Source organism: Chiloscyllium punctatum, chromosome 5, assembly GCF_047496795.1.
Source record: "Chiloscyllium punctatum isolate Juve2018m chromosome 5, sChiPun1.3, whole genome shotgun sequence".
Taxonomy (NCBI): Eukaryota; Metazoa; Chordata; class Chondrichthyes; order Orectolobiformes; family Hemiscylliidae; genus Chiloscyllium; species Chiloscyllium punctatum.
In genome coordinates this window covers 47,002,826-47,030,014 of record NC_092743.1, presented here as the reverse complement: position 1 = coordinate 47,030,014, position 27,189 = coordinate 47,002,826, and the positions used below count along the sequence as shown (strand labels likewise).

Below are 27,189 nucleotides of genomic sequence, written 5' to 3'. Positions count from 1 at the left end.
CAGGCAAATTTCCTCAGTTGTAGAAATAGAATTAATGCTTGTCTTCCTATTTTTACTTTATTGTGACTTAAGTAAACTATAGAACACTCAGTGGATTTGACTAGGTCCTGCTTATTCCAGGATTGAAGCTGTTGCATTATTTACAGACTTTTGTAAAAAAGTCCTGCCAGAGTGTTAATTCAGTGCAGATCTATATGAAAGAGCCTGTTTTGAGTTTTCTATTGAGCTAAGATTATATAATGTTGGTTGGTGTCTGAGAATGACCTGGTATTGTGACACTACTTATGGAAATATTTGAATCGCACTGGTTCTACTATCTCAAATTAATTTATTTTAAATATATCTAATTCCTCCAAAAAATCCAGTACTTAAGATAAAGTAATATATACTCGGGCAACATCAAGATTTATGTCTGGTAGGGAATTATTTACTAATTTTCCAGAAATATATTTTCTAGAATCTATTCAAATTAGATGTTTTGTACTTTAAAAAAATCAGTTTTTAAATTGCTCTTGTCTAGGCTGAGTCTGAATTACAGAGGGTCACAATGGATGCGACTCGAATTTCCCGACAGCTGGAAGAAACCATTGATGATTTTCAAGAAGAGAAAATTAGGGATATTAAGGTAAACAGCATGCAAAAATAATTCTTCCTCATTTATTCAAACAAAAAATATTTAGATTAGTATCCTAAAAGGGAAATTCTGGAATTGTATTTGCAAGATGGGGACAAATTTGTTGGGGTGGGGTTTGGGGTGGTAGTAAATTTCCAAGAATATCGGAACATAGGAATCGGAAGCAGGAGTAGGCAATTCACGTCCTTGAAACCCGCACCACCATTTAATATGATCATTGCTGACCTTATCCTGGTGACAACTCCACTTTTGTGCCTGGTCCTCTTAGCCCTTTATCCTGCTCTTCATGAGAAACATATTTATTTATTTCTTGCATCTGTTGATGGATTGTACCTCCACTGCATTGTGGGTAGTGACTTCCACAGATTCATGACCTGCAGAGAAGTTTCTCCTTATCTCAGTTTTGAACCTACCTCCCATCACTCTAAATCTGTGATGTCTTGTTTGAGACTGTCCTACACGGAGAAATGTCTGTTCAACACCACCTTTATTAATCCCCTTTAGCATTTTATACATGTCGGTCAGATTTTCACACCATACCCTCATTCTTCTGAGCTCCCATCAAATATAAGCCCAACTGCTCTTCGTCCAGTAGCCCTTTCATCCCTGGAATCAATCTGGTGAACCTTCTCTGAACCACCTCCAGGGTCACCTCATCCTTTTTCAAGTAAAGAAACCAAAACTGGATATACTACTTCAAGTGTGGGCTCACCAACACCTTATAATTGCAACAACACTCCTTTACTTTAATAATCCAGACCTTTGGCAATAAATGCCAAGATTCCTTTTGTCTTTTTTTTGTGATTCATGCACAAAGACGCCCAGATGCTTTTGGGGAGTCTGAAATATTCCATGCTTCTACATTTTTAAAAAATGCATTCTAAAGCGGATAGGAAAATGCCTTGAAGGTGTTGGATCTGATATTTAAAATTAAATACATTTAACTGAGTGGCAATTTGACTTTGTTATTCTGGCTTTAACAGCTTGGTTTTCATGAAATATGAATGTTGTGTATTTTTGTTCATATGATGGGCTGTCACCTTTGAGTTCAGTCAGGTGGCAATGATATCATGGGCCATTTTGAGTAGAAAACAATTTAGTCCAATTTTGCTGCTTAGGCTGTAAACATGTCCATAATAAAGCTCCTGCTGTTTAACATTTCGGCCTCCTTGGAACTTAGAACAGAAAGAAAACTCAACTAGGCTGAAATTTTGGAAAAAGAAAATTGTGTTTCTCACTGCAGATCTTGGAGATGCTTCGATGAAACAAAAAGAAATCAAAATACACCATTACTGCACTGAAGTAGATAGTGAGGAAAGGAGAAGAAAATAATTTATCCAGGGAAGAGGTGAACAGTGTAGAAAAATCTTGCTACGTGCTCCACCCTGATGGACCAATTTCCCTACACCAGAGGGAAATGTCTTGAGCTGGGTTATAAACTTAGGCAGCCTCAGAGATACCTTGTTTTATCACTTCATCTCTTCCTGTTTAAATGTTTTCTTGGTACATAATATTAAGCAGGCCATTCCCATTTATAAAAGAAAGGAGGAAAATTTTGGTGTCAAGGGACCATATGATGATAACTCAAGGAGCTGGAACTCCCACACAGATTCCTTTGTTCAAGCTAACAAAACTGAAAGAGATATTATCATCCCTACGTTCCTGAGTACTGGTGGGGAGGGATTCTTTTAACCTCCTGAGGCGTCTGGTACAGCCAGAGAAACTGGGTTCTGAAGCTTATGGAAAAAAAGTAAGAAGCTAGCAGAATTATTTTTCACCAAACCATTGGTGATTATTGAAAGGTTCAGATTTCATACACACACAAGCAGCATGATGGTGAAAGTATCAGTTCGTAACAATTCTAAACAAGTTAGCAGAAATATGCAAAGATGACTTAAATGATGCTTTCAGAAACAGACATGGAGTGTTTAAAGACGTGAAGCAAACCAAAAGAGATTACTGACGCAAAGGAACCTAGTCCTAAGGAAAGCACTGGACATAGTCTTAATGGAACTGGCAGCCAAAGAAGCTCAACAGGTAAGTTTGAGCATGAGAGTTCACAAAATGGTGGCTGAGAGATGAACACCAAAGCAGACTCCGAACTCCTATCAGTGTGGAAAAATAGGTCACAGAGCAGCAAATTGCTGATTGCAAATTGCAGAAACTGTAGCGAAAAGCATATTGAACCTATGTAGTTGAGAAAGAAACATGAACAATATGCAATAAAAATATAGAAACATAAGTCAGAAGAAAATCTATACATTACAAAAGGGGTATGAGAAAAGCCCAAACTCTTGAGTTGAACATGAGGTGTTATTAAACATAGTGGCTATTGCTGGCAACATTACCTGATCCTGGGCCACTCCCTTACTGAATGGCAAACCAGTAAGAATGGAAGTGGATAAGGGAGCACTGATTTCATTGATATCTGTAAGTGTGTATCAGAAGCAACTGAGTCACAATGTGCTGCAACACTTAAATTTATACCTGTTCTAAGAACATAAAAAGGCAAAGTGATTCCTTTAAAAGGTTGTATCATTATGTATGTCTATTCATACGATTTGTCCTTGTACAATGTCAAAGGAAACTTTCCAGCTTTATTGGGAAGAACGTGTTTGGAAAAAATCAAAACTCAACTGCCGTAATCTGAAGTAATGTGCCTGTCCGGTTCTGAGACGGATCTATGACAGATTCTAAAGAAACATGGCATTGTTTTCACTGGGGATCAAGGATGAGAATTGAGCAAAATGGTGCAAGGCCGGGTCACTGTTTTATGCAATCATACCAAATGCTGAAGCAGAATCAGAGATGCTGGTCGAGACTGAAGTCCTTGAACCCACAAATATGAGTGATTCATATGTCAATCATATCAATGATGAAGAAAGATGGATCGTTGTACATCTATAATGATATTAAGGTCATTATTAATCTTGTGCTAAGCAGTATGTTCACTTTTAATCAATGACAGAAGTGCTGGCCTAGCTGGAGGTCAGCTTAGCAGTAAAACTAGGCTTGACTAAGTACAAGTCATAGAAGTACTTGACAATTGTAACACATAAAGGACTATTCAAATTGAAGAGACTTCCATTTGAAATCACGTCTGCACATGCAGTATTTCAGTGTGCCATGAGTCAGATTTTAAGTTGATTGGAAAGAGTCCAGTGTTACCTAGACAATATTTTAGTCATGGGGAAATGAAAAAGAGCATCTGCACAATTTAAATGCAAGCTGCAGAGACCTGAATTAGCAAAGACAAATGTGAATTTAAAAAAAAATCTTCCATCGAATATTTAGGCTGTGTCATTGATGCAAAGGGACTAGACCTATCATCTTCAAAAGCAAAAGCTACAGGTGAGGCAATGATTACTTTGTGATTGCTCAGTCACTAAGTTCCAAACCTTGCAACCATTCTCAAGCAGTTGCACAAGTTACTACACCAAAATAAAGATTTAGAAATGGGTAGATCAATATGAAACACAAGGCTTTATTAAAGTCAGAACTCCTTTAGCAATGGAAGTGGCATGTGATGCATCACCCTATGGAGTGGAAGTAGTCATTTCTCACAAAACATTCAATGGTGACAAGAAGCCAATAACATTTGCATCAGGATTGTTAAAACAAAAATGAACAATGCGCAAATAGAGAAAAAAGCTCTTGAAATCATTTTTTTTGCATTTCACCAATATCTGTATGGCCAAGAATTTACCAGACTAATAGACCAGAGACCACAATAATAATTGGACTTCATACAGAGATATCTTATGTAACAGCAAGCCTTATGCAGAGATGGGCCTTGTTGCTTTAGCTCATAGCTACAATTAAGTATCATCAGTCCAACTTACATAGGAATATTTCTGGACTCTTTAGATTACCTTTCCCAAATTAGTTGACTGTAAAGAGTCTGTATGTAAACATTTTCTACTTCAGACAAGTAGAGAATAAGTAGTTCCTGGTGAAGGGCTCTTCCCTGAAACGTTGATTCTCCTGTTCCTCGGATGCTGCCTGATCTACTTTGCTTTTCCAGCATTTTACACTTGACTGATCTCCAGCATCTATGTCCTCACTTTTTCCAAGTAGCAAACACTCTGGTAATGGCAGGACAAGGTCAGAAGTACACCAGAAATGAACCACTACTAATAAAAGTGAAGGACAAACTACTTCCAGGCAAGATCACAAAACAGCTACTCCAGAACTGAAGCCATAGGAAGCTAAAATTATCCATACATACAGGACATCTCCCATGGGGAGTGATGATCATCATACTGTGTAGCTGTATGTTAAATCATCTGTGCAAAAGTCACTGCGGCACTGTCTGAATGAAGGAGATCGGTAGGAGCTATTTTTGGTTGCCAGGGCATGACTGTGAAATTGAGAAGGTGGGAACCTTTGTAGCTTGTGCAAGAGTTTGCAACTTACCTCCATTAGTGCTATTACACCCATGGGAATGACCAGAAATACCATGACAAAGAATCCACATTAACTATGCTCGACCTTTTGAGGGGAAAGTGTTTTTCATAGTGGTTAGTGCACATACTAAATGTCCTGAAGTTGTCATTATAAATGTAGCATCTTCAGAGAAAATCATTTGCAACCTTGGAAGAGATCTTGGCGGGGTTTGATTATCTGACTATTTGGTTATATCACAAGAGTTTACAGAGTATACAAAGCTGAATGAAACTTGACATATCTATTCAGCTGTTTATCACACAATCACAAATATTTGTTCTGATGGTGCAACATTCCTGAAGGACAATTCGAGGACATGGATCACTATCCAAAAGATTGAACTAATTTTTGTTAACGTATTAGAACACAACCCACTCAACTCCTCTGATTTCTCTGACACTACTCTTGGTAAAGCATCGATTACACATGGCATTTTATTTGCTGAAACTACTCATTACAAAATACTTTTTGACAGGAAACAGCAAGATCACCTTTCTCAATGAGAGAACAACACCAGATGTTGCATTTTCAAGAAGGTGAATAAGTGTTAGTGAGGAGTTACACCACTGGCGCTCAGTGGCTACCAGTTTCATTGTAGCACAGAAAGGATTGGTCTCCTACACCGTACAGACAAGAGATGATGTTGTGTGGAGAAGACATGAAGATCAACTCTTGACAACCGAATGAATGTACAAGGGACAACATTAATTGAAAATCCACAAATAACTGTGCCAAATAGAGACTTGAGGACAGAATAGTATTTGGGGTATCTGAGGGAGACAGTACCTTAATGAAGAATACTAAGACCTTATGTGAGCTTTCGAATGTTTAGTCACCTCAAATGATAGATGCTGTTCCTAGTACAAGAGCAGGTCAGTGGCTAGAAATTCTGTGGTGAATTACCTCATCTCCTGTATCCCTAGTTCCTCTTCACAATCTACAGGGCACCAGTCAGGAGGTGCCACTGACTGATGAAATTGGGACAAGAGGGCATAGCCTCAAAATTAGAGGGAGCAGATTTAGGACTGAATTGAAAAGGCAATTCTTCACCCAGAGGGTTGTAAATCTATGGAAGCCCCTGCCCGGTAAAGTAATTGAGGCTTCCACGTAAATTCTTTTAAAGCTAAGATTTTTGTGAAAAATGAAGAAATTAAGGGTTATAGTGGGAGGGCGGGGAAGTGGAGCTGACGCCATGATCTTATTGAATTATGGCCTACTCCTGCTCCTGCTTCCTATGCAGGAGTGTGATAGAATACTCATCCTTGCCTGAATGAGTGCAGCTATAAGAATATCAGATGCATAGGAACACCACCATCTTAAAGTTCCTTTTCATGTATGCACCATCCTGATTAGGAACAATATTGTTGTCAATATCCTGAAACACTCTCCCAAACAGGACTGCTGATGTCCCTACATGCTAAGGACCACTGTGGTTCATTAAAGTGCAATCATCAGCATCCTCACTTCTGACCTTCTGATGGAAGGAAGGTGATTGATGAAGCATCTGAAGATGTTTTTTTCCTATGACTGAGGAACTTCTGCAGAGATGTCCTAGGGCTAAGAAACTGATCTCCAACAACCACAGACATCTTCCAATGTGCTGACTTGTGGAGAGCTTCTACCCCCCCCAAACCCCAACCCCAACCCAATACTCACTGACTCCAGTTTTGCCAGAATCCTTAATACTATATTCAGTCAAATGCTGACTTGACGTCAAGCCGAATGCTCTCACTTCACATTTGACATTCAGCTCTTTGGATCATCTTTATGTAAGAACTAGGACCAGGAATCAACTCAGCTCCTTGAACCTACTCTGCTATTAAATATGATCATGGTTGTTCTCATCTTGGCCCTAACTCCACAATTCCTGCCAGTTCTCCATAATCATTCAACTCATGACTAATTGAAAATCTATCTACTGCTTAAATTTACTCAGTGTCCCGGTGTTTATGGTACTAACTGATAGATTCGTGACTCTCCTTGAAAATAAATTTCTCATCTCTGTTTTCAATTTGCTATCCGTTAACCTAAAACTATGATCTCATTCTAAGTTGCCTCGTCAGGCACCATCTTTCTAAGTTAGAGTGGTGCTGGAAAAGCACAGCAGGTCAGACAGCATCCGAGGAGCAGGAAAATCGACGTTTCAGGCAAAAGCCCTTCATCAGGAATAGAGGCAGGGTGCCTGCACAGTAGAGAGATAAATGAGAGGGGTGTGGGGGTGGGGAGAAAGTAGTATACAGTAGGTGAATGGGGGTGGGGATGGAGGTGGTAGGTCAGAGACGAGGGTAGAGTGGATAGGTGGAAAGGAAGATAGGCAGGTAGGACAGGTCATGAGGGCGGTGCTGAGCTGGAAGGTTGGACCTGGGGTGAGGTGGGGCAAGGGGAAATGAGGAAACTGGTGAAATCCACATTGATGCCATGGGGTTGAAGCGTTCCAAGGCGGAAGTTGAGGCGTCCTTCCTCCAGGCGTCAGGTGGTGAGGGAGCAGCGGTGGAAGAGCCCAGGACCTACATGTCCTCGGCAGAGTGGGAGGAGGAGTTGAAATGTTGGGCCACAGAGCGGTGGGGTTGATTGATGCGGGTGTCCCGGAGATGTTCCCTAAAGCGCTCTGCTAGGAGGCGTGCAGGCTCCCCAATGTAGAGGAGACCGCATCGGGAGCAACGGATACAATAAATGATATTGGTGGATGTGCAGGTGAAACTTTGAAGGATGTGGAAGGCTCCTTTCACCTCCATCCCCACCCCCATTCACCTATTGTACTCTATGCTACTTTCTCCCCACCCCCACCCCCTCCCCCTCCCCCTCTCATTTATCTCTCCACTCTGCAGGCACCCTGCCTCTAGGCCTGATGAAGAGCTTTTGCCCGAAACGTCGATTTTCCTGCTCCTCAGATTCTGCCTGACCTGCTGTGCTTTCCCAGCACCACTCTAAACTAGACTCTGGTTTCCAGCATCTGCAGTCCTTGTTTTTACCATTTTTCTAAGTGTACTTTGTCAATTTCCTTGAACATTTTATGTACCTCAATTTGATCTTCCCTCATTCTTCTGAACTCGAGAGTATTTGTCTAAAATGTTCAATCTGTCTTCATGAAACAAACCTCTCATCTCTGAATCAATCTAATGAACCCATTCGTCCTCAAGTAAAGGTGTAAAATTGTTTTCCAGGTATGATCTCACTTGTACAGTGCAACACTTCCTTCTTTTGGCAATAAATGCTAAAATTCCATTTGCTTTTTTTATTTCTTGCTGTACCTGCCCACTAGATTGCTATGATTTGGCATGAGGCCATCCAGATTCTTCTGTATTGAAGCACTCTGAAGATTCTCTCCCAAAGTTATCTTTTTATTCCTCTGACCAAAATGAATAACCTCACACTTATCATTAAGCTATGTTTGCTAAGTGTTGGTTTTTTTCATCTAACCTATCCATATCCATTCGTAACTTTTTTTTTATATATAGAGTCTTAGAGTTGTATAGAATGGAAACAGAGCCATAGGTCCAACTCATCCATGTCCTAAATTAATCTAGTTCCATTTTTTCTTTGTAACTTACTTTCCCACTTATTTTAGTGTCCCCTGCAAATTTGGCTATAGTACTTTGAATATCCACATCCAAGTCATTAATATAGGTTGTCAGTAGTTGGGACCCAAGTTCCAAGCCAAATGACACCCCACAAGCTATATCTTGCCAACCAGGAAAAGACCCATTTATCCAACTCTCAGCTTTCTGTTGGTTAGATAATCTTCTATCCAAACTAATAAATTACCCCTAACTCAAGACAAAGGCTCTAAAGCAGCTCACAGCCATATTTTCTAGGACAGTTAGGAACAGGTAATAACTTCTGGTCTAGGTAGGATGAGTGTGTCACTTGCTTATGATCAAATAATATAAAAAAGGTTCTGTTTTATATTGGAAGATTTTCAATGGTTCATTTGGGTTGTACTTTAGAATGCTGAGGAGTATTTTTCACTCCAGAGTTAATGGTAAAGGTGCTATTTGCGGAATTGTTGATTCCACTTTTGAATTGCCAGCATTTTGTTGAACAAGTGGTTAGGTTATGTTGATTTCATGGATCTTGCTCTCAAAGAAAGGGTTGGACAGGTTCAAATCCAAATTCTCAGGGAAATCTTTCTTCACTGACTATGCATAGACTTATGTTGGTTTTCTGAGCTCGGGCTACACTGTGACCATTACCTGTGTGGAGTTCTTCAGTGATATTGAAGAACAATGCAAGGACCATGCGGGTAACTAACTGTCCAGCACACTATCTGTCCCTGGAGAATTGATGGAATGTACATGGTGCCAAGAGAGTGATTTTTTTTCTATGCAAAATTACATGCAGCATTATGTCTTAACTGTGGGGATGTAGATATGTAGTGGAAACTGATTTATGAAGAAATGTGCCTGGGCATAAGAGAACAGAAATGTATCACATGCTATTTAGGACACTATATAGCTAGGAAATGAACTCCGCATATATGAATTTTGTTTAATATAAATTTAATCTTGTTTACTATTCATTTTATAAAATGCATAATGGTATTTTGCAACTTGATTCAGATGTAATTGAATGCTATTTTACAATGCAGGGATACTTTAACATTTCTAACAATGATTTGAAGTACTACACAATACTTTCTATTGATGAATTAATACATCAAATTCTTTATTATTTACTTCAAATAGAAAATTTTTGGGGACTTCATCACAATTCAAATGGCCTTCCATGCAAAAGCTTTAGAGGTTTATAGCAAAGCGTATCAGCATATACAGAATATCGATGAAGAGGCAGATATGGAGGTAAGTTGTATTTTAAGATTTTTAAGGCTCTTGTGAAAACAATATTCAACATATGCTTTTACTTTTAATAATACTGGCCTTTATATCTCAATGACCAGAGAGTTATTGGAGCAGCATAGACTGGAATTGCTCACCAGGACTGTGTTGAATTCCTGATCCACTGAACCTGTGCAAATTGTGTGGAACGTTGAAACTTTTGTTGCACATTTCCCCACCATATATAATCCTCCAGAAAACCTCTTGAAGTTGGGGACTTCAGAGGGTTCTGACTCAGTTAAGCTTAATATGATCATATGAATTAGGAGCAGATATCTCTTGAACCTGTTCTACCAATCATTAAGTTCATGGTTAGTCTAGCTGTGTTTTGAATACCCCATTTCCATTTACCTTGACAGTCCTTTGATTCTTCTGCCTAATAAGAATCTATCTACCTTTTTCTTAATCTACTCAATGATCCTGTCTCACCTTGCCTTCTAAGGTAGAGTTTGAAAGTCACACAACCTTCAAAGAGAAGACATTTCTCCTCGTCTGTCCTGACAGGGCAACTCCTAGTTTTTAAACATTGCCTGTCCTAGTTCTGGACTCACCCATAAGAGGAAATATTCTTTTCACATCAATCTTGGCAAGACCATTCAAGATCTTATACAGGTCACAGCAGTTCAGGCAGCATCCAGCGAGCAGCGAAATCAACGTTTCGGGCAAAAGCCCTTCATCAGGAATAAAATTATTCCTGATGAAGGGCTTTTGCCCGAAACGTTGATTTCGCTGCTCGCTGGATGCTGCCTGAACTGCTGTGCTCTTCCAGCACCACTAATCCAGTATTTGATTTTCAGCATCTGCAGTCATTGTTTTTATCTTATACAGGTCAGTTAAGTCATCTCACATTCTTCGAAAGTGCAGAGGAAACAGGGCCAGTCTGTCAATCTGCCTTTGCAAAACAACCCATTCAGTCCAGGTATCAAGTTAGTAAACCTGTGAACCATCTGTAGTGTACTTACACTTTATAGTTAGAATCCCTACAGCTTGGAAACAGGCCATTTGGCCCAACAAGTTCACACTGACCTTTCGAAGAGTAACCCTGCAGATCCATTCCCCTATCCTATTACTCGACATTTATCCCTAACTAATGCACCTAACCTACACATGAGTATAGGTGCATCCTTCCTTTAAATAAGGAGATTAAAACTGCATACAGGGTTTGAAATGTGGTCTTACCAATTCCCTGTATAAATCCTTACTTTTATGTTCATTTCAACTCATAGTAAAGACTATATCACATTAGCCTTCATGATTACATGCTGTACCTGCATACAAACATTTTATGATTCATGCACTTGAATACCTAAATCCCTTTGCACTTCAGAATTCTGCAGTCATTTTCTGGTTAAGTGATCGTCTGCTTTGTTTCTATTCTTCCTGCCAAAATGAAATTCACATTTTTTCCACATTATTCTCCATCTGCCATCCCTAACTGTCTCAGGCAATTTATCTGTATCCATCTTCAAATATCTTATGTCTTTAAAATAGAAGCAAGAGCAGGCTATTTGGCACTTCAACCTTGCCATCAAACATGGCTGATCTGCCCCAGACCACAACTCCTCTTTTGTAACAGCTCATCATAGCTCTCTACTGCTCGATATTTCAAAAATCTGTCTATCTCCTTTTTAAATATTTTAAGTGATTTAGTTTCTACAAATCCTTGGTATAGAGAATTCTGGACATGCAGTACCTTGTGGGTGAAGAAATTCCTTCAGTTCTCAGTTTTAAATTCATTTCCCCTTAATTTGTTATTATACTCCCTAGTTCAAGATACCCCAAAATCTACCCTGTCAATGCTGCTCTGAATCTTGATTTGGAGATGCCAGTGTTGGACTGGGGTGGACAGAGTTAAAAATCACACAACACCAGGTTATAGTCCAACAGGTTTAATTGGAAGCACACTAGCTTTCGGAGCACGGCTCCTTCATCAGGTGGTTGTGAAGTACACAATTGTAAGACACAGAATTTATAGCAGAAGTTTACAGTATGCTGTAACTGAAATTATACATTGAAAAATACCTTGATTGTTTGTTGAGTCTCTCATCTGTTAGAATGACCATGATAGTTTCACTTCTTTCATATGAAAATCACAAAACTCCTTTTAAAAGTGACATTCTCAGGTTAACTGTAACAATTGGTGTCAGCCAGATAAGATGTTAAGATGTTGAAGGTGTTAGCCCCCTGTGTGCTGCTGTCTGTGCCATAATGTTTAGACTGAGTCTAATCTTAAAAAGTGAGTTAACTCAGACTCTTACATGGATTCATGCAGTTTTTGAGCAAAGTACAATATAACTCTGCAAGTACAAATTCGCCCCATAAACATATTTAATTGGAACCACACTAGCTTTCGGAGCACGGCTCCTTCATCAGGTACACAATTGTAAGACACAGAATTTATAGCACAATACATCTGTGCATGTGGGTTTTTGTGTGTCTGACTGGGGTGAGGGGTTGTGAGTATGAGAGGGAGTGTATATGTGTGTGTGAGTGTAAAGTATCTAAGTCTGTAAGTGTGTGTGTGTGTGTGTGTGTGTGTGTGTGTGTGTGTGTGTGTGTGTGTGTGTGTGAGTGAGAGAGAGAGAGATCCCACACTCTTACAGACACACACACTCCCACATGCATCCTCTCACAGACTTAGACACTTTACACTTACACACACATGCACTCTCTTTGACACCCACAACCCCCCCATCCCAGACAGACAGACACACAAACCCACATGCAGATATATACATATACATTTGTGGGGCGAATTTGTACTTGCAGAGTTACATTGTACTTTGCTCAAAAACTGCATGAATCCATGTAAGATTCTGAGTTAACTCACTTTTTAAGATTAGACTCAGTCTAAACATTATGGCACAGACAGCAGCACACAGGGGGCTAACACCTTCAACATCTTAACATCTTATCTGGCTGACACCAATTGTTACACTTCACCTGAGAATGTAACTTTTAGAAAGAGTTTTGTGATTTTCATATGAAAGTAGTGAAACTATCATGGTCATTCTAACAGATGAGAGACTCAACAAACAATCAAGGTATTTTTCAATGTATAATTTCAGTTACATCATACTGTAAACTTTTGCTATAAATTCTGTGTCTTACAATTGTACATCCACAACCATCTGATGAAGGAGTGGCGCTCCGAAAGCTAATGTGCTTCCAATTAAACCTGTTGGACTATAACCTGATAATGTGATTTTTAACCTCTGAATCTTGTATGTTTCAGTCACCGTTCATTCTTCTAGGCTGTAATGAATAAAAGTCTCTAACTAGTTTATCTGTGCTTGATAAGTCACCCACTTCATTACAGGAATCAACTTGAATCTCTTTTGAACACTCCTATTCCTCTACGCCGTTTTCTTCAAAACCTACCTTCTGACCTTTCTGCCAGTCTTCTGCAAATATAGCTATCATGCCTTTGTTCCCCTCATCTAAGTAAAGGGTGAGATCCCAGGACAGAACCCTGTGGGACTCCAAAATCACATCTTGCTAATCAAATACCCATTTATTCCTAATGTATGTTTTGTGCCAGCCAGCCAAGTTCCTACACATTGAGCTGTTAATTTCACAATAACCTTTGTTGTGGTAACTCATTATGTACAGTATACTAGGTCTACAGGCTTCCTTTTGTCCACTGCTCTTGTTACTCCTTCAAAGAAATGCAATGTTTTTTTAAATTAACCTATTTTTCTAATCAACCTGTTCAGAGATGTTATTAAATACCTCGATAGTAGGTAATGACTTGAACATGGGCCTCCCAGTCCATGGATAGGAACACTACCACTGCACCACAAGAGCCCCCCCCAATGAAGTTGAATACATTGAATGAACGTAATTTAACACAACTATGTTGACCCTTCCCAATTACCTTGAGTTTTTTTCTAAATGTGTAGCTGTAATTTCTTTAATGATTTACTTTAACACATTTCCTATGACAGCTGTCAAACTATCTACCATGTAGTTATAGAGTCATAGATGTACAGCATGGAAACAGAGCCTTCGGTCCAACCTGTCCATGCCGACCAGCTATCTCAACCCAATCTAGTCCCACCTGCCAGCATCCGGCCCATATCCCTCCCAACCCTTCCTATTAATATACCCATCCAAATGCCTTTTAAATGTTGCAGTTGTACCAGCCTCCACCACTTCCTCTGGCAGCTCATTCCATACACGTACCACCCTCTGTGTGAAAGAGTTGCCCCTTAGGTCTCTTTTATATCTATGCCCTCTCACCCTAAACTAATGCCCTCTAGTTCTGGACTCCCCGCACCCCAGAGAAAAGTCTTTGTTTATTTATCCAATCCATGCCCCTCATAATTTTGTGAACCTCTATAAGGTCACCCCTCAGCCTCTAATGCTCCAGGGAAAACAGCGCCAGCCTGCTAAGCCTCTACCCATAGTTCAAATCCTTCAACCCTGGCAGCATCCTTGTAAATCTTTTCTGAAGCCTTTAAAGTTTCACACCATCTTTCCGATAGGAAGGAAACCAGAATTGCACGCAATATTCCAACAGTGGCCTAACCTATGTCCTGTACAGCCGCAACATGACATCCCAACCCTGTATTCAATACTCTGACCAATAAAAGAAAGCATACCAAACGCCACCTTCACTATCCGATCTACCTGCAACTCCACTTTCAAGGAGCTATGAACCGGCACTCCAAGGTCTTTTTGTTCAGCAACACTCTCTAGGACCTTACCATTAAGTGTATAAGTCTTGCTAAGATTTGCTTTCCCAAAATGCAGCACTTCGCATTTATCGGAATTAAACTGCATCTGCCACTGCTCAGCCCATTGGCCCATCTGGTCAAGATCCTGTTGTAATCTGAGGTAACCTTCTTCACTCTCCACTACACCTCCAATTTTGGTGTCATCTGAAAACTTACTAACTGTACCTCTTATGTTCGCATCAAAATCATTTATGTAAATGACAAAACGTAGAGGACCCAGCACCGATCCTTGTGGCACTCCACTGGTCACAGGCCTCCAGTCCGAAAAACAACCCTCCACTACCACTCTCTGTCTTCTACCTTTGAGCAAGTTCTGTATCCAAATGGCTAGTTCTCCCTGTATTCCGTGAGATCTAACCTTGCTGACCAGTCCCCCATGGGGAACCTTGTTGAACGCTTTACTAAAGTTCATATAAATCATATCTACTGCTCTGCCCTCATCAATCTTCTTTGTTACTTTTTCAAAAATCTCCATCAAGTTTGTGAGACATGATTTCCCATGCACAAAACCAATCAAGCCTGCTGCACTTAATAACAACCAAAAGAACTGCAGATGCTGTAAATCAGACACAAATACAGAAGTTCTGGAAAAGCTCAGCAGGTCTGGCCGCATTTGTGAAGGGAAATCAGTTTCAGGTCCAGTGATCCTTCCTCAAGCCTGCTCTGTTTGTTAATTTAAAGCGTATTGATCTTGGGCTTTACCTCCATTTCCACAGTAAATACTGATGCAAAATACTCGTTTCTTATCTCCCCCATTTTCTGCAGCTCCACACAAAGGCCGCTTTATTGATCTTTGAGGGGCCCTATTCTCCCCCTAGTTATCCTTTTGTCCTTAACGTATTTGTAAAAACCCTTTGGATTCTCCTTAATTCTATTTGCCAAATCTATCTCATGTCCCCTTTTTGCCCTCCTGATTTCCCTCTTAAGTATACTCCTACTGCCTTTATACTCTTCTAAGGATTCATTCAATCTCTGCTGTCTATACCTTACATATGCTTCCTTTTTTCTTAACCAAACCCTCAATTATTTTAGTCATCCAGCATTCCCTATACCTACCAGCCTTTCCTTTCACCCTAACAGGAATATACTTTCTCTGGATTCTCGTTATCTCATTTCTGAAGGCTTCCCATTTATCAGCCGTCCCTTTACCTGAAAACATCTGCCCCCAATTAGCTTTTGAAAGTTCTTACCTAATACCATCAAAATTAGCCTTTCTCCAATTTTTAAATCTAGTAGTTAGTTTTGTTTTTTTGTCTAACTGCTTTTTGTTATATTCCAGTCTCAGGGGAACTTTGTTGAATCTAAGAGAATTTTGAAAAATTAGCAGCATGTCTACTACCTCATTATCAATGTCTTGTAAGATCGCAGGATGAAATCCATCTGGACCTAGAAATCTCTCATCCTGCAGCTCCATCAGTTTGCTTAGTACCTCTTCCCTTGTGATTGTAATTTTGCTACCTTACTTTGCCCTTCTACTTGCTATTTTATAGCTATTACTGGAATTTTTTTTTATACTCCATAGTGAAGTCAGAATTTAGGATGTTTATTCACTTCATCCACTATTTCCTCATGCCCTATTATTAACGCACAGCAGTTCAGGCAGTGTCCAAGGAGCAGGAAAATCGACGTTTCAGGCAAAAGCCCCCAATTAGTCGATTTTCCTGCTCCTTAGATGCTGCCTGAACTGCTGTGCTTTTCCAGCACCACTCTAATCTAGAATCTGGTTTTCAGCATCTGCAGTCCTTGTTTTTACCTACTATTATTAACTCCACACTCTCAAATGCTTCCTTTATTTCCTTTTTAAGTACCTCTAAAAATTCTTATTAGTTTTTATACAGTGAGGTAGCTTACTATCGTACCCTCATTTACTCCTCCTTATTAACCTTTGTCTAGAACTACCCCAGCCAGGGAAACTATCATCCCTGCATCCAGTCCATCTAGCCCTCTTAGAATAAAGGTCTAACCTGTTTATCTGTGCTTGACAGTAAACCATGTTATTTAAGAAGTCAGCCTGGTGAATCTCTTTTGAACACTTATGTACTATCTTTTTCACATTTTTTCTGACTTATTTTGGTGTCATCTACAACTATAGCTATCATGTCTTTGCGCCCCCCCCACCAAAGAACTTGATGTGTTATAGAATCCCTACAGTGCAGAAAGAGGCCATTCAACCTATTGAGTCTGCACCAACCCTCTGAAGAGCATCCTCCCAGACCCACTATCCCAAAAGGGGTTTTCATCATAGCTAATCCACCTAACCTGCACGTTTATTGACTGTGGGAGGAAATCAGAATGTACCTTGTGGAAACTCAAGCATGACAGAAGGAGAACATGCAAACTCCACATAGACAGTTGCTTAAGGCTAAAATTGAACCCAGGATCATGTCGCTGAGGCAGCAGTACTAACTGCTGTATCACCTAACTAATGTTTCAATAAGATCTCCTGTTTTCCAGGCCTTATTGCATATGAGCCACATGAATCTGGTTCATATTCACTGGGATCAGTGCAAAACAAAGGGAATATTACAACAACACATCAACTATCTCTGCAATTACTTCTTTTAAGACTCTTGGTACAGGGCTTAAGCTCCAGGATGTGTCAGCTTTTAGTACTTAAGTTGTCTCAATACTTCAGGAAGTGAGTAAGTTGTTGAAGCTGCAAGCTAACAAATATCTGTATCGCAATGGTTTTCATCCAAGGATCAAAAGAGAGGTGGTTAGTGAGATAGTTGATGCGTTGGTTTTAATTTTTCAAAACTCTTTATTTGGGGATGGTACCATTAGAGTGAAAGATTACAAATGTAACTCTTTATTCAAAAAGGGGAGACTGAAAGCAGGAAAGTATTGAAAAATGTTAGTGATTATTAAAGAAATAAGATGGCACTTAGATAAGTTCAACAAAATCAGGCAGAGTCAACATAATTTTGGTAAAATCATCCAAAAATCATGTTTGACCAACCTATTGGAGTCTTTGAGAAGGTAACATATGCTATGGAGAAAAAGGAACATGTGGATGTGCTGAACTTCGATTTCCAGAAGGCTCTTAGTAAGGTGCGACATCAAAGATTATTGCTGAAAATAAAACCTCATTGTGTAGAAAATAGCACATTGACATGTATATAAGTTCGGCTGGTTAATAGGAGTGAGTATGTGTATAAATAAGAGTCTTTTCAGGTTGGCAAGATGCCACAGGGATAGGTATGGGACCTCATTTGCAATTTATGTAAATGACTTAAATGAAGGTACACAGGTACAGTTGCCAAATTTACTGATGACAGAAAGATCAGTAGCAATGTTGAGAACAGGACATAAAGATTACAAAAAGATATTGATAGGTTAAATGAGTTGGCAGAGATGTGGCAAATGGAGTAGATTGAGGTTAAGTGCTTAGATGTGCTGATTCGTATGTACTTTTACTCTAGTGATTGTGAATGGTTTAAGTTCTTTGCCTTTGGTTGCCTCTTCAATTTTTGCTATTTTTGGAATGCTTTTATCACATCCTATACTAATAAGAAAAATTGAATTTCCTGGTTTAAGGTCACTGGCATTTTCTTGTTTTCTATTATTAATTATTATTTCTCAATTATGTCCTTGAAAGTTTATATGAGCATATGAATAAGGAACAGGAGTAGGCCATTCAGACAGTTGAACCTGCTCTGCTTTTCAATAAGATCTAGGCTGATTTTAAACTCCAAACCACATTCCTGTCTACCCGATAACCTTTCACCCCTTTGCTTATCAAGAATCATTCAGCCTCTGCTTTAAACATATTCAAAGATTCTGCCTCTGCCACCTTTTGAGGAAGTGAGTTTCAAAGACTCAAAACTCTATCTCTGTCTTAAATGAGTGACCCCTTATTTTAATGAGTATCCCCTAGTTCTAGATTCTCCCACTAGAGGAAACATCCTTTCTGTATCCACTCTTTCATGCCCCCCTCAGGATCTTTTATGTTTTAATCAAGTCATCTTTGAGATGCAAGCTTAAACTGTTGATCCTTTCCTCCATTCCAGATATTAGTCTGAACTAACTCCAACATATCCAGCTATGGTCTCACTTCAACATATAGTTGAAGCATAACATCCCTACTTTTTATTTAATTCCCATAAGACATGGGTGCAGAAATAAGCAATGTGGCCTATTTAGTCTGCTCTGCCATTTAATAAGATTGTGGATGATCTGGTAATCCTAAACTCCACTTTTCTGCTTTATCTATGCCCGAGATGTCCTCAGTGATTAGAAATCGGTCTATCTCAGCCTTGAACATACTTAACAAACCAGTCTTGACACCCCTCTGTGGCAGATTTTCACAGATTCATCACCTCTCGGAAAGAAAAAAAGTTCCTCCTCATCCCGGTCTTAATGTTCTCTCATCTGAGACTTGGCACAAAAAAATGATTGTGGTCATTAAAGGCCAATCTCTGCTTCAGGACAACTGTGCAGGGGTTCTACAGAGTAGAGTCCTCTGCCCAACCATCTACAGCTATACATCAAGATCTTCCTGCTGTTCACTGATGATTGTATAATGTTCAGCAAAATTCACAACTCCTCAGATTCTGGAGTAATCTCTGTCCAAGTATAGAAAGACTTAGACTTGGGCTGACAAATGCCAAGTAACATAGAAGCTACAGGCAATGTAGCTTCTTGACATTTGATGGCACACCATTACTGAGTCACACACTATGAACATCTTGAGGCTTACCATTTATTAGAAACTGAATTGGCTTATTCATATGAATACTGTGACTACAGCAAATAACTCATTGTCTACCATGTACAAGGCAGAGTATGATGAAATATTTCCAATTTTCCTGATGAGTGAGCTTCGGTAACACTCAAAAAGCTTCTCCCTGTCCAGGATAAAGCTTGACTGGCAACATGTACACAAAAATTGACTTGTTCCATAGGGCAGCACAGTGGCTCAGTAGCCTCAGCACCAGATTCAATTCCAGCCTCAGGTGACTGTGTGGAGTTTGCACACTCTCCCAGTGACTGCGTAGATTTCCTCCTACGTCCAAAGATGTGCCGGGCAGGTGAATTAGCTATGCTCAATTGCCCATAGTGTTAGGTGCATTCGTCAGAGAGAAATGGGTCTGGGTGCATTACTCTTCGGAGGGTTGGTGTGAACTTGTTGGGCTGAAGGGCCTCTTTCCACATTGTAGGAAATCTAGGTAATCTAATCAAAAACCCTCTGTTGCAGGTGAGTCTCCTTAGGCAACACCTTCAACTTGCCCTTGAGTGCCAATTATATCCTCCTTGCCTCGACACATCATCTATCTTATTTGATTTTAATATATTTGAAGGATAATCCATTTACTACTTTGTTTCCCCTTACTAATACACCACTGACACATTATTTGTGTGAAGTATGTTCATAATCACTAGCCTTTTTGTAAACATTAGAATGTGACTTTAACGATGTACCAATGTTATCTATATGTTTTTTTTCAAAAGGCTGTTAGTCGATGAGTTCATTTGCTTTATAGATTTTCAGGAACACACTTCATTTACAAGACAGCCAGCCTCGTCTGAGCATAGTATCTGCAAATTCTATGAATACTATGAATGGAATAGATCCAGCTCTACGTATGTCAGGATCTTCTAAGGTAAGAGGGGTGAGCCTTGGGAGTTAGCTCAAATGGTGGAGTGTTTGCTTTACATGTGAATAATATCATGTGATTAATATCAATAATCTCCAATTACCTTGGTTTGATAATTTGTTAGATCCTCAAAAGAACACTAATAATCAGGTTGGGTAAAGAAGAAACAATATATATTAAAGTATTAAAAGGCTTGTTTAGATAATGTAGATTGTTTGTTTGTTTTTAATAAGGTGAAGAACCAATGGAATAACCCCTTGTGGGCAGCACGGTGGCTCAGTGGTTAGCACTGCTGCCTCACAGTGCCAGAGATCCGGGTTCAATTCCCGCCTCGGGCAACTGTCTGTGTGGAGTTTGCACATTCTCCCAGTGTCTGCCTGGGTTTCCTCCCACAGTTCAAAAATATGCAGGTTAGGTGAATTGGCTATGCAAAATTGCCCGTAGTGTTAGGTGAAGGGGTAAATGTAGGGGAATGGGTCTTGGTGAATTGCTCTTCGGAGGGTCGGTGTGGACTTGTAGGGCCGAAGGGCCTATTTCCACACTGTAATCTAATCTCAAACAATCTGTTGAATCTAAAATCTTTGAACTGAGATATAACGATTAGGTAACACAAGGACACTGAATTAATGAATAATATCAAAGTTTATTAACTAAAGAGAACAAACATTACATTTTAAGAATCTTGTGGCACAATGGTAGTATCTCATTCTGAACTGATTGATTAAGCAAAATACACTATTTAATAGTTAAAGACTGATTAACTAACAATAGACACAAAAAGCTATGGTTACCAAAAATAGAGAACATATTTTAAACTGGGGTGAATCTGGAGTCTAGGTTGTTGACAGGAAATGTTTCCATGCCCAATGTAAAACATGCCTAGCTATGATGCTACCATGAATCAGATTTGAAAACAGATATCTGTTCCAAAATTAAAAAAAACACTCATGCTTACAGAGCCCAAGGTTAAGATGACTCCCAAAAAAAAAAGGTTGTGTGAGAGCCAGTACCCGATCCAAGGCGAGGAATCCCTGTAACTGTTTGAGACAAATAAAGGACACAAGAAAATGGTTTCATAAGTTTCTTGTTCTACACTATTCTTGGATTCACCCACCTTTAATTAAAATTTGTTCTTAAAATCCAATTTGTTGATAACGTGGAAATAGTCAATTTGATTGGATCTGACCGTGTAAAGGCTTTAATTTAACGAAGGAGACAATGCAGCATTGAAAATGTTTGGTTCATATTACAATGAACAAATGAATGACTTAAATCTCTGGTTTTAAGACCCAATAGTCATCTTATTGATAAGGCTCTCAACAGGTTTTGTTTCTTTACTTTCCACACTTTGGATTTAAAAGTACTGTTAGAAGCAAACACTTAATAAAGGATACAAGTTCTATTAATTATATTAACTGCTAATTGTTAGTTACTTATTCTTCAGTTATAGCACAATTGAGATAATGCTGATTATTATCTGGTAACTACTTTATGGGTGGTTCCTGAAATAGAGTTACTGTGCTATATCGTGTGACAGCAAAAAAAAGGCTTCTTTCATTCATAAGGTTGAACAGGACAAGATGGAATATGGGATTTTTTTTTAAGTTTAGCAATATACATATATTGTTAAAAACACCTCCAAAATGGCTAAAGTAATCAAATGTAATTTAACACCAAAAAATCTGAAACCCAGATAAAAACAAAGAACTGCAAGTGCTGGAAATCTGAAACAACAGAAAGTCCTACAGAAACCTAGCAGGTTTGGTAGCATTTGTGGAGAGAGAAACAAAGATAGCATCTCAAGTCTGGTATGACCTCTTCAGAACTGAATGAAGCTAGAAATTAATAGTTGCATGTTGTTGACAAAGGGGGAGGATGAATGAGTCAAACAGATGGTGAAGATATCCACAGAGTAAAAAGGCAAAGGAAATTATAATGATAGAGGAGAAATACTGATACAAAATACGTGTTAATAGTATGGAAAACAGGTAAGCATTTTCTAGGAGCATACAAAACACTGAGGGAATGTAAACAAAATGGAGAACAGCTCTGAAGTTGTTGAGTTCTTGAGTCCTGTAGGCTGTAAAGTGCTTAAGTGGAAAATAAGGTGGTATTCTTCCAGTTTGTATTCGCTTGAACACTGCAACAGGCAGAGACCATACATGTTAGCATGAGAACAATATTGTATATTGAAATGACGAGTAAACAGAATGTCAGGGTTACTTTTCCAGTAGAGCAGAGGTTCCGAAAGTGGTCCTACTGGCTGTATTTATTCTTGCAATATAGAGGTGCATTGTAAGCAGCAAATAAAGAAGATTGTACTTAAAGTGCAAGTAAACCACTGCTTCACCCAGGTGGTGTAACTGGGGCCTCTGACGGTGAAGAGCAAGAAGGTGAAAAGGCAAGTGTTATACCTACTGTAATTGCATGTGTCAATGTGTTAGGAGTGACAGAATAATGGACAGGGTGTTTCAGAGGAAACAATCAATAAATCAGAGTCCAAAAGAAACTTTTCAACCCAACAAATCTGTACTACAAAACACTACGCTGACTCTACAGAAGTCACACTTAGTAGTAGGTCAATAACCTTGAATGTTGTGACATTCCAGGTGCTAATCCAAATACTTTTTAAATATTGTGAAGTTACCTACCTCAAATACTCTCCTAGGTGGTGCATTCCAGAATTCCCACCACTCTCTGGGTGAAAACAAATTTCCTTAAATCTCCTCTGAACCTCCTCCCTTTTACCCTATAAGAGTGATCTGCAGATTATCTTTTCCCTTTTCTGTAACATACTTAGAACACTGTCCCATTTAATAACTGTCCGGATTTATTCCCACAATTAGGTCTACCATGACACATTTCCTTGTTGGATCATCTCCATGTCGATATTTAAAGAAAACCCTCCTGAAGAAATTTGCCCCCCCTGTAAACCCTTAATACTATGAAGGGGAAGTTGAATTCCCCAACATAATTACCAGATTATTTTTGCATACCTTAGTGAATTGTCTATGTTTATTTTCATCAACTGCCCACTGACTATTTGGCGACCTAAAATACATTCATAAAAGTGTGACTCCCTCTTTCTATTCCTAAACTCTACCCATAAAAACTTCATTTGATGACCCTTTCAAGATATCATCCCCTCTTACTACAGCAACTGACTCCTTAACTAAAAATGCGATACACCTTTCTCTTTTACCCCTTCTGGTGTCCTGCCTGAAGATCCCTTTACCTTGGAAAGTTGAGTTGCTACTCCTGTTCCTCTTTCAACCACAAATCTGTAATGGCAGCAACATCACATTTCTACATGTCAATCAACTAGCATTCAAGTAGAGGCCATCCAGCCTTGCCTTACTACCTTGATAAACTATTTTATTTTTGAATGAATGTATTGTCCCCTGCCATGGCTAATTTTAATGTGGAGGTGCTGATGTTGGACTGGGGTGGACACAGTTAAAAATCACAGAACACCACATTATAGTCCAACAAGTTTATTTGGAAGAACAAACTTTCAGAGCGCTGTTCCTTTGTCAGGTAGCTAGTGGGGCAGGATCACAGGACACTGAATTTATGGTAAAAGATCAAAGTGTCATACAATTGATACGATGTATTGAACAAACCAAGATTGCTGTTAAGTCTTCAATCACTTAGAGTGGGTTGCAGGTTTCAATTCATTAATATGTAAATATCAGAACTTCTTTCAAGTCACATTCTCAAGATAACTTAACTCCTAACTTTAGACTTCTCCCAACACTACTAAACTCTACCACAAAGATATTGGTCCCATCTGGTTCAAAAGCAGACCGTCTCATTTGTAGTGGCCTGACTTTTCTCCGAACCAGCCCTAGTAATTCAGGCATGTAAAATCCTCTCTCCTGCACCAACTCCTGAGCCATGCATTCATCTGCCATATCTGTACTTGGTAGCACTTGGCACTGAGAGCAATCCAGAGATTACAACTTTTAAGGTCCTGTTTTTTAAATCTGCTGCCTCACTTAATGAATTCTTAATGCATCCCTTATTCTACTAATGTTATTGGTACCAAAATGTGTACTATAACCTCGGTCTTATCACCCTTCCTGTTAAGGACACCCTGCAGCTGCTCAGTGATTTTCCTGATCCTACTATCAGCGAGGCAACGCACCATTCTAGAGTCACATCTGAGGCTACAGAAACACTTGTCTGTTCTCATTAGTTGACCCTATTACTGTCACTCCTCCTCCATCTCCTCTTTTACAACCAGATCGCTTGTGAAGCGAGAGCTTGGCTCTGTGCGCACTCCCTTGAAGAACCATCACCCTCATCAGCTTCCAAAATGGAAAACTGATTCGTGAGCAGGATCCTCTTTTGACTGCCTGGTAGTCACTCATTCCATTTTTTTCCACAATCCCCTTGATCTGCGGTATGACCACTTCTCCAAAACCCAGAGCTCAAGTTTCCGCAGTTGGGAGCACTTTCCATACACTCGGCCATCTCAGATGCCAGTCAGATCCATGATACATACCACCTGGCTGGCCTCACCTGCCATGATTTAAATTGAAAACTAATTAGTCTTTCTTGCTAACTTTTAAAATTATTTAATCTAAAAAGGTACTCCCCTTAACTTTAGTGTCCTCTTATTCTCTGACAGTTATTTATCTCTAATGAAGAGTCATCTAGACTCAACATTAGCTTGCTGTCTTCTGCCTGGCTGATTCGCTGTGATTCCCAGCAATCCTTGCTTTTGTTACTAATCTCTGATGCTTTTCAGTTAATCATTGGCTAATCCCTTAGCAAGTTTACATTTTTTAAATAACTGCTATTTAGGGTTAGTCTCCAAAGATTGTTCCTTATCAGGCAATTGGCTCACCACTTTCCTGTGACACGGATTTTTCAAGTTTAGTGATGAGTTGAATGTCTGTGTCCCAGAGTCATTGATTCTTATCTCTGGTAAAATACCTCCAGGATTGTAAAGTCTCAGATTAAAGTATAAACCAGTTTATTCTGAGTAATTCCCCGGAGAAAGACTTGTGGGGGGGGGGGGGGGGAAGAGGAATCAGTTTAGGACTGGAACAAGGAGTGTTACATGTATCCCACAGAGAAATAATCATAAGTAGGACACATGTAGATATTCATACTCACACCTTTGACTTGGTGAAAGTAAAATAATTTAAAGGAGAACTTGTTCCAAGTGAGAATGAGCTTAGCTATGCACAAGAGGTGGTGCATGAAGACTGTTCAGGTCTTTAAAGGAAGAAGCTGACTACCTTCAGATTATCCTGATGGAGGTGGATGTATCAAGGTATTGTACCTCCATGGTGAAGAGGAGTTGGCTGGAGCCTGCAAACTGGAAATTATGAAATTGACAAAGCTCCAGACGAAATCACAAATATAAGTGGGAAGATATTTGATAGAGAAAAAAAAATATCAGTCAAGATAGGAAGAAGTAAGTTCAGTGGGTAATCTAAAACCCAGGTCTGCTTGCAGTGGTATTTGAATTTCCAAAAAAAAATTCAATAAAGTGCTACATAAAAGACTACTGAACAAGGTAAGAGTTGTTGAGTATTCTGAGGAAAGGTCATCGGACTCAAAACATTAATTTTGATTTCTCTTCCCAGATGCTACTAGGCCTGCTGAGCTTTTCCAGCAACTTCTGTTTTTGTTTCTGATGCACAGCATCAGTTCTTTCGGTTTTATACGAGTTGTTGTGTTAAGTTGATCTATTAATATGGATACAGGACTAGTTAAACAGTAAATAAGTGTATTTTTTTCTAGTTTCTCTAAATTGGCAAAATGTCAGTGAAGTGCTGCAGAAATCAGTGCTGAGCCTCATGTATTTATAATCTGTATTAAGGGTGAAGGAGCCTGTATATGTAGACAGATTTGCTGACAGTACAAAGACAGAGCAAGTTCTGATGAGAATACAAATAGTCTGCAAAGGGACATATATTGAAGTAAGTAGGCAATTGTTTGTAGGTGGAGCATAATGTAGAAAAATGAGAGATTGCTTTACTATTCTGGTTGCCAAAGGAGACGGAGTGTTATTTAAATGGAGAGAGACTACAGAATGATACAGTACATAGGTATCTAGGTTTCCTTACTCGAGTCATAATTGCATGCAGATAGAACAAGTAATTAGGATGGTGAAGGGAACTTTGGCCCTAATTGTGATGGGGAGAAAGTATATATGTAGAGAAGTATTGTTTCAACTGTAGAATAATTGAGAGACCATGTCTAGAGTACTGTGTAATTTTCTCTTGTTCCTTAAAAAGGGAAACAGTTTCATTGTAATAAGTAGTATAGTTAGCCATTTTGCTGATGACACTAAAATTGGAGAAGTAGTGGAAAGCAAAGAAGGTTACCTCAAATTACAACGGGATCTTGACCAGATGGGCTAATGGGCTGAGAAGTGGCAGATGGAGTTTAATTTAAATAAATGTGAGATGCTGCATTTTGGGAAAGCAAATCTTAACAGGACTTCTACACTCAATGGTAAGGTCCTAGGGAGTGTTGCTGAACAGAGAGACCTTGGAGTGCAGGTTCATAGCTCCTTGAAAGTGGAGTCACAGATAGATAGGATAATGAAGGTGGCATTTGGTATGCTTTCTTTTATTGGTCAGAGTATTGAGTACAGGAGTTGGGAGGTCATGTTGTGGCTGTACAGGACATTGCTTAGGCCACTGTTGGATCTCTTGCTACCCACCCCACAACCCCCTTCCTCACATGAACCCACCTCTTATGATTTCCATGATGTGGAGCTGCCAGTGTTAGATTGGGTTGGACAAAGTCAAAAATCATACAACACAAGTTATATTTGAACAGGTTATTTGAAAACACAAGCTTTCAGAGCTTGCTCCTTCAGATGCTAGTGAGACAAGGAACATCAGATACAGAATTTATAAGTTAAAGACCAAAGAGTCAGACAACTGATGCACATATATTGAACAAACCTAAGA

General features: G+C 39.3%; 2 protein-coding genes across 4 annotated transcripts in view; one reads left to right on the top strand and one right to left on the bottom strand.

Annotated features, from left to right (window-relative positions):
* Positions 1–27,189, bottom strand: part of LOC140477055 (RNA-binding protein 12-like) — a 137,703-nt gene that overhangs the window by 81,738 nt on the left and 28,776 nt on the right. The window contains exon 4 of one of the 3 annotated variants that reach the window (XR_011960644.1): positions 20,899–22,391. The exons of the other annotated variants lie outside the window; for them this stretch is intronic. The gene's annotated coding sequence lies outside the window, so the exon portion shown is untranslated. Of the gene's footprint in view, positions 1–20,898; positions 22,392–27,189 lie in introns of those variants that run through there. 3 annotated transcript variants of the gene reach the window in all.
* Positions 1–27,189, top strand: part of cibar1 (CBY1 interacting BAR domain containing 1) — a 65,528-nt gene that overhangs the window by 35,969 nt on the left and 2,370 nt on the right. Inside the window, exons 6-8 of the mRNA XM_072570247.1 lie at positions 521–625; positions 9,766–9,879; positions 20,138–20,257. Coding sequence (XP_072426348.1) covers positions 521–625; positions 9,766–9,879; positions 20,138–20,257 — 339 coding nt within the window. The remainder of the gene's footprint in view (positions 1–520; positions 626–9,765; positions 9,880–20,137; positions 20,258–27,189) is intronic.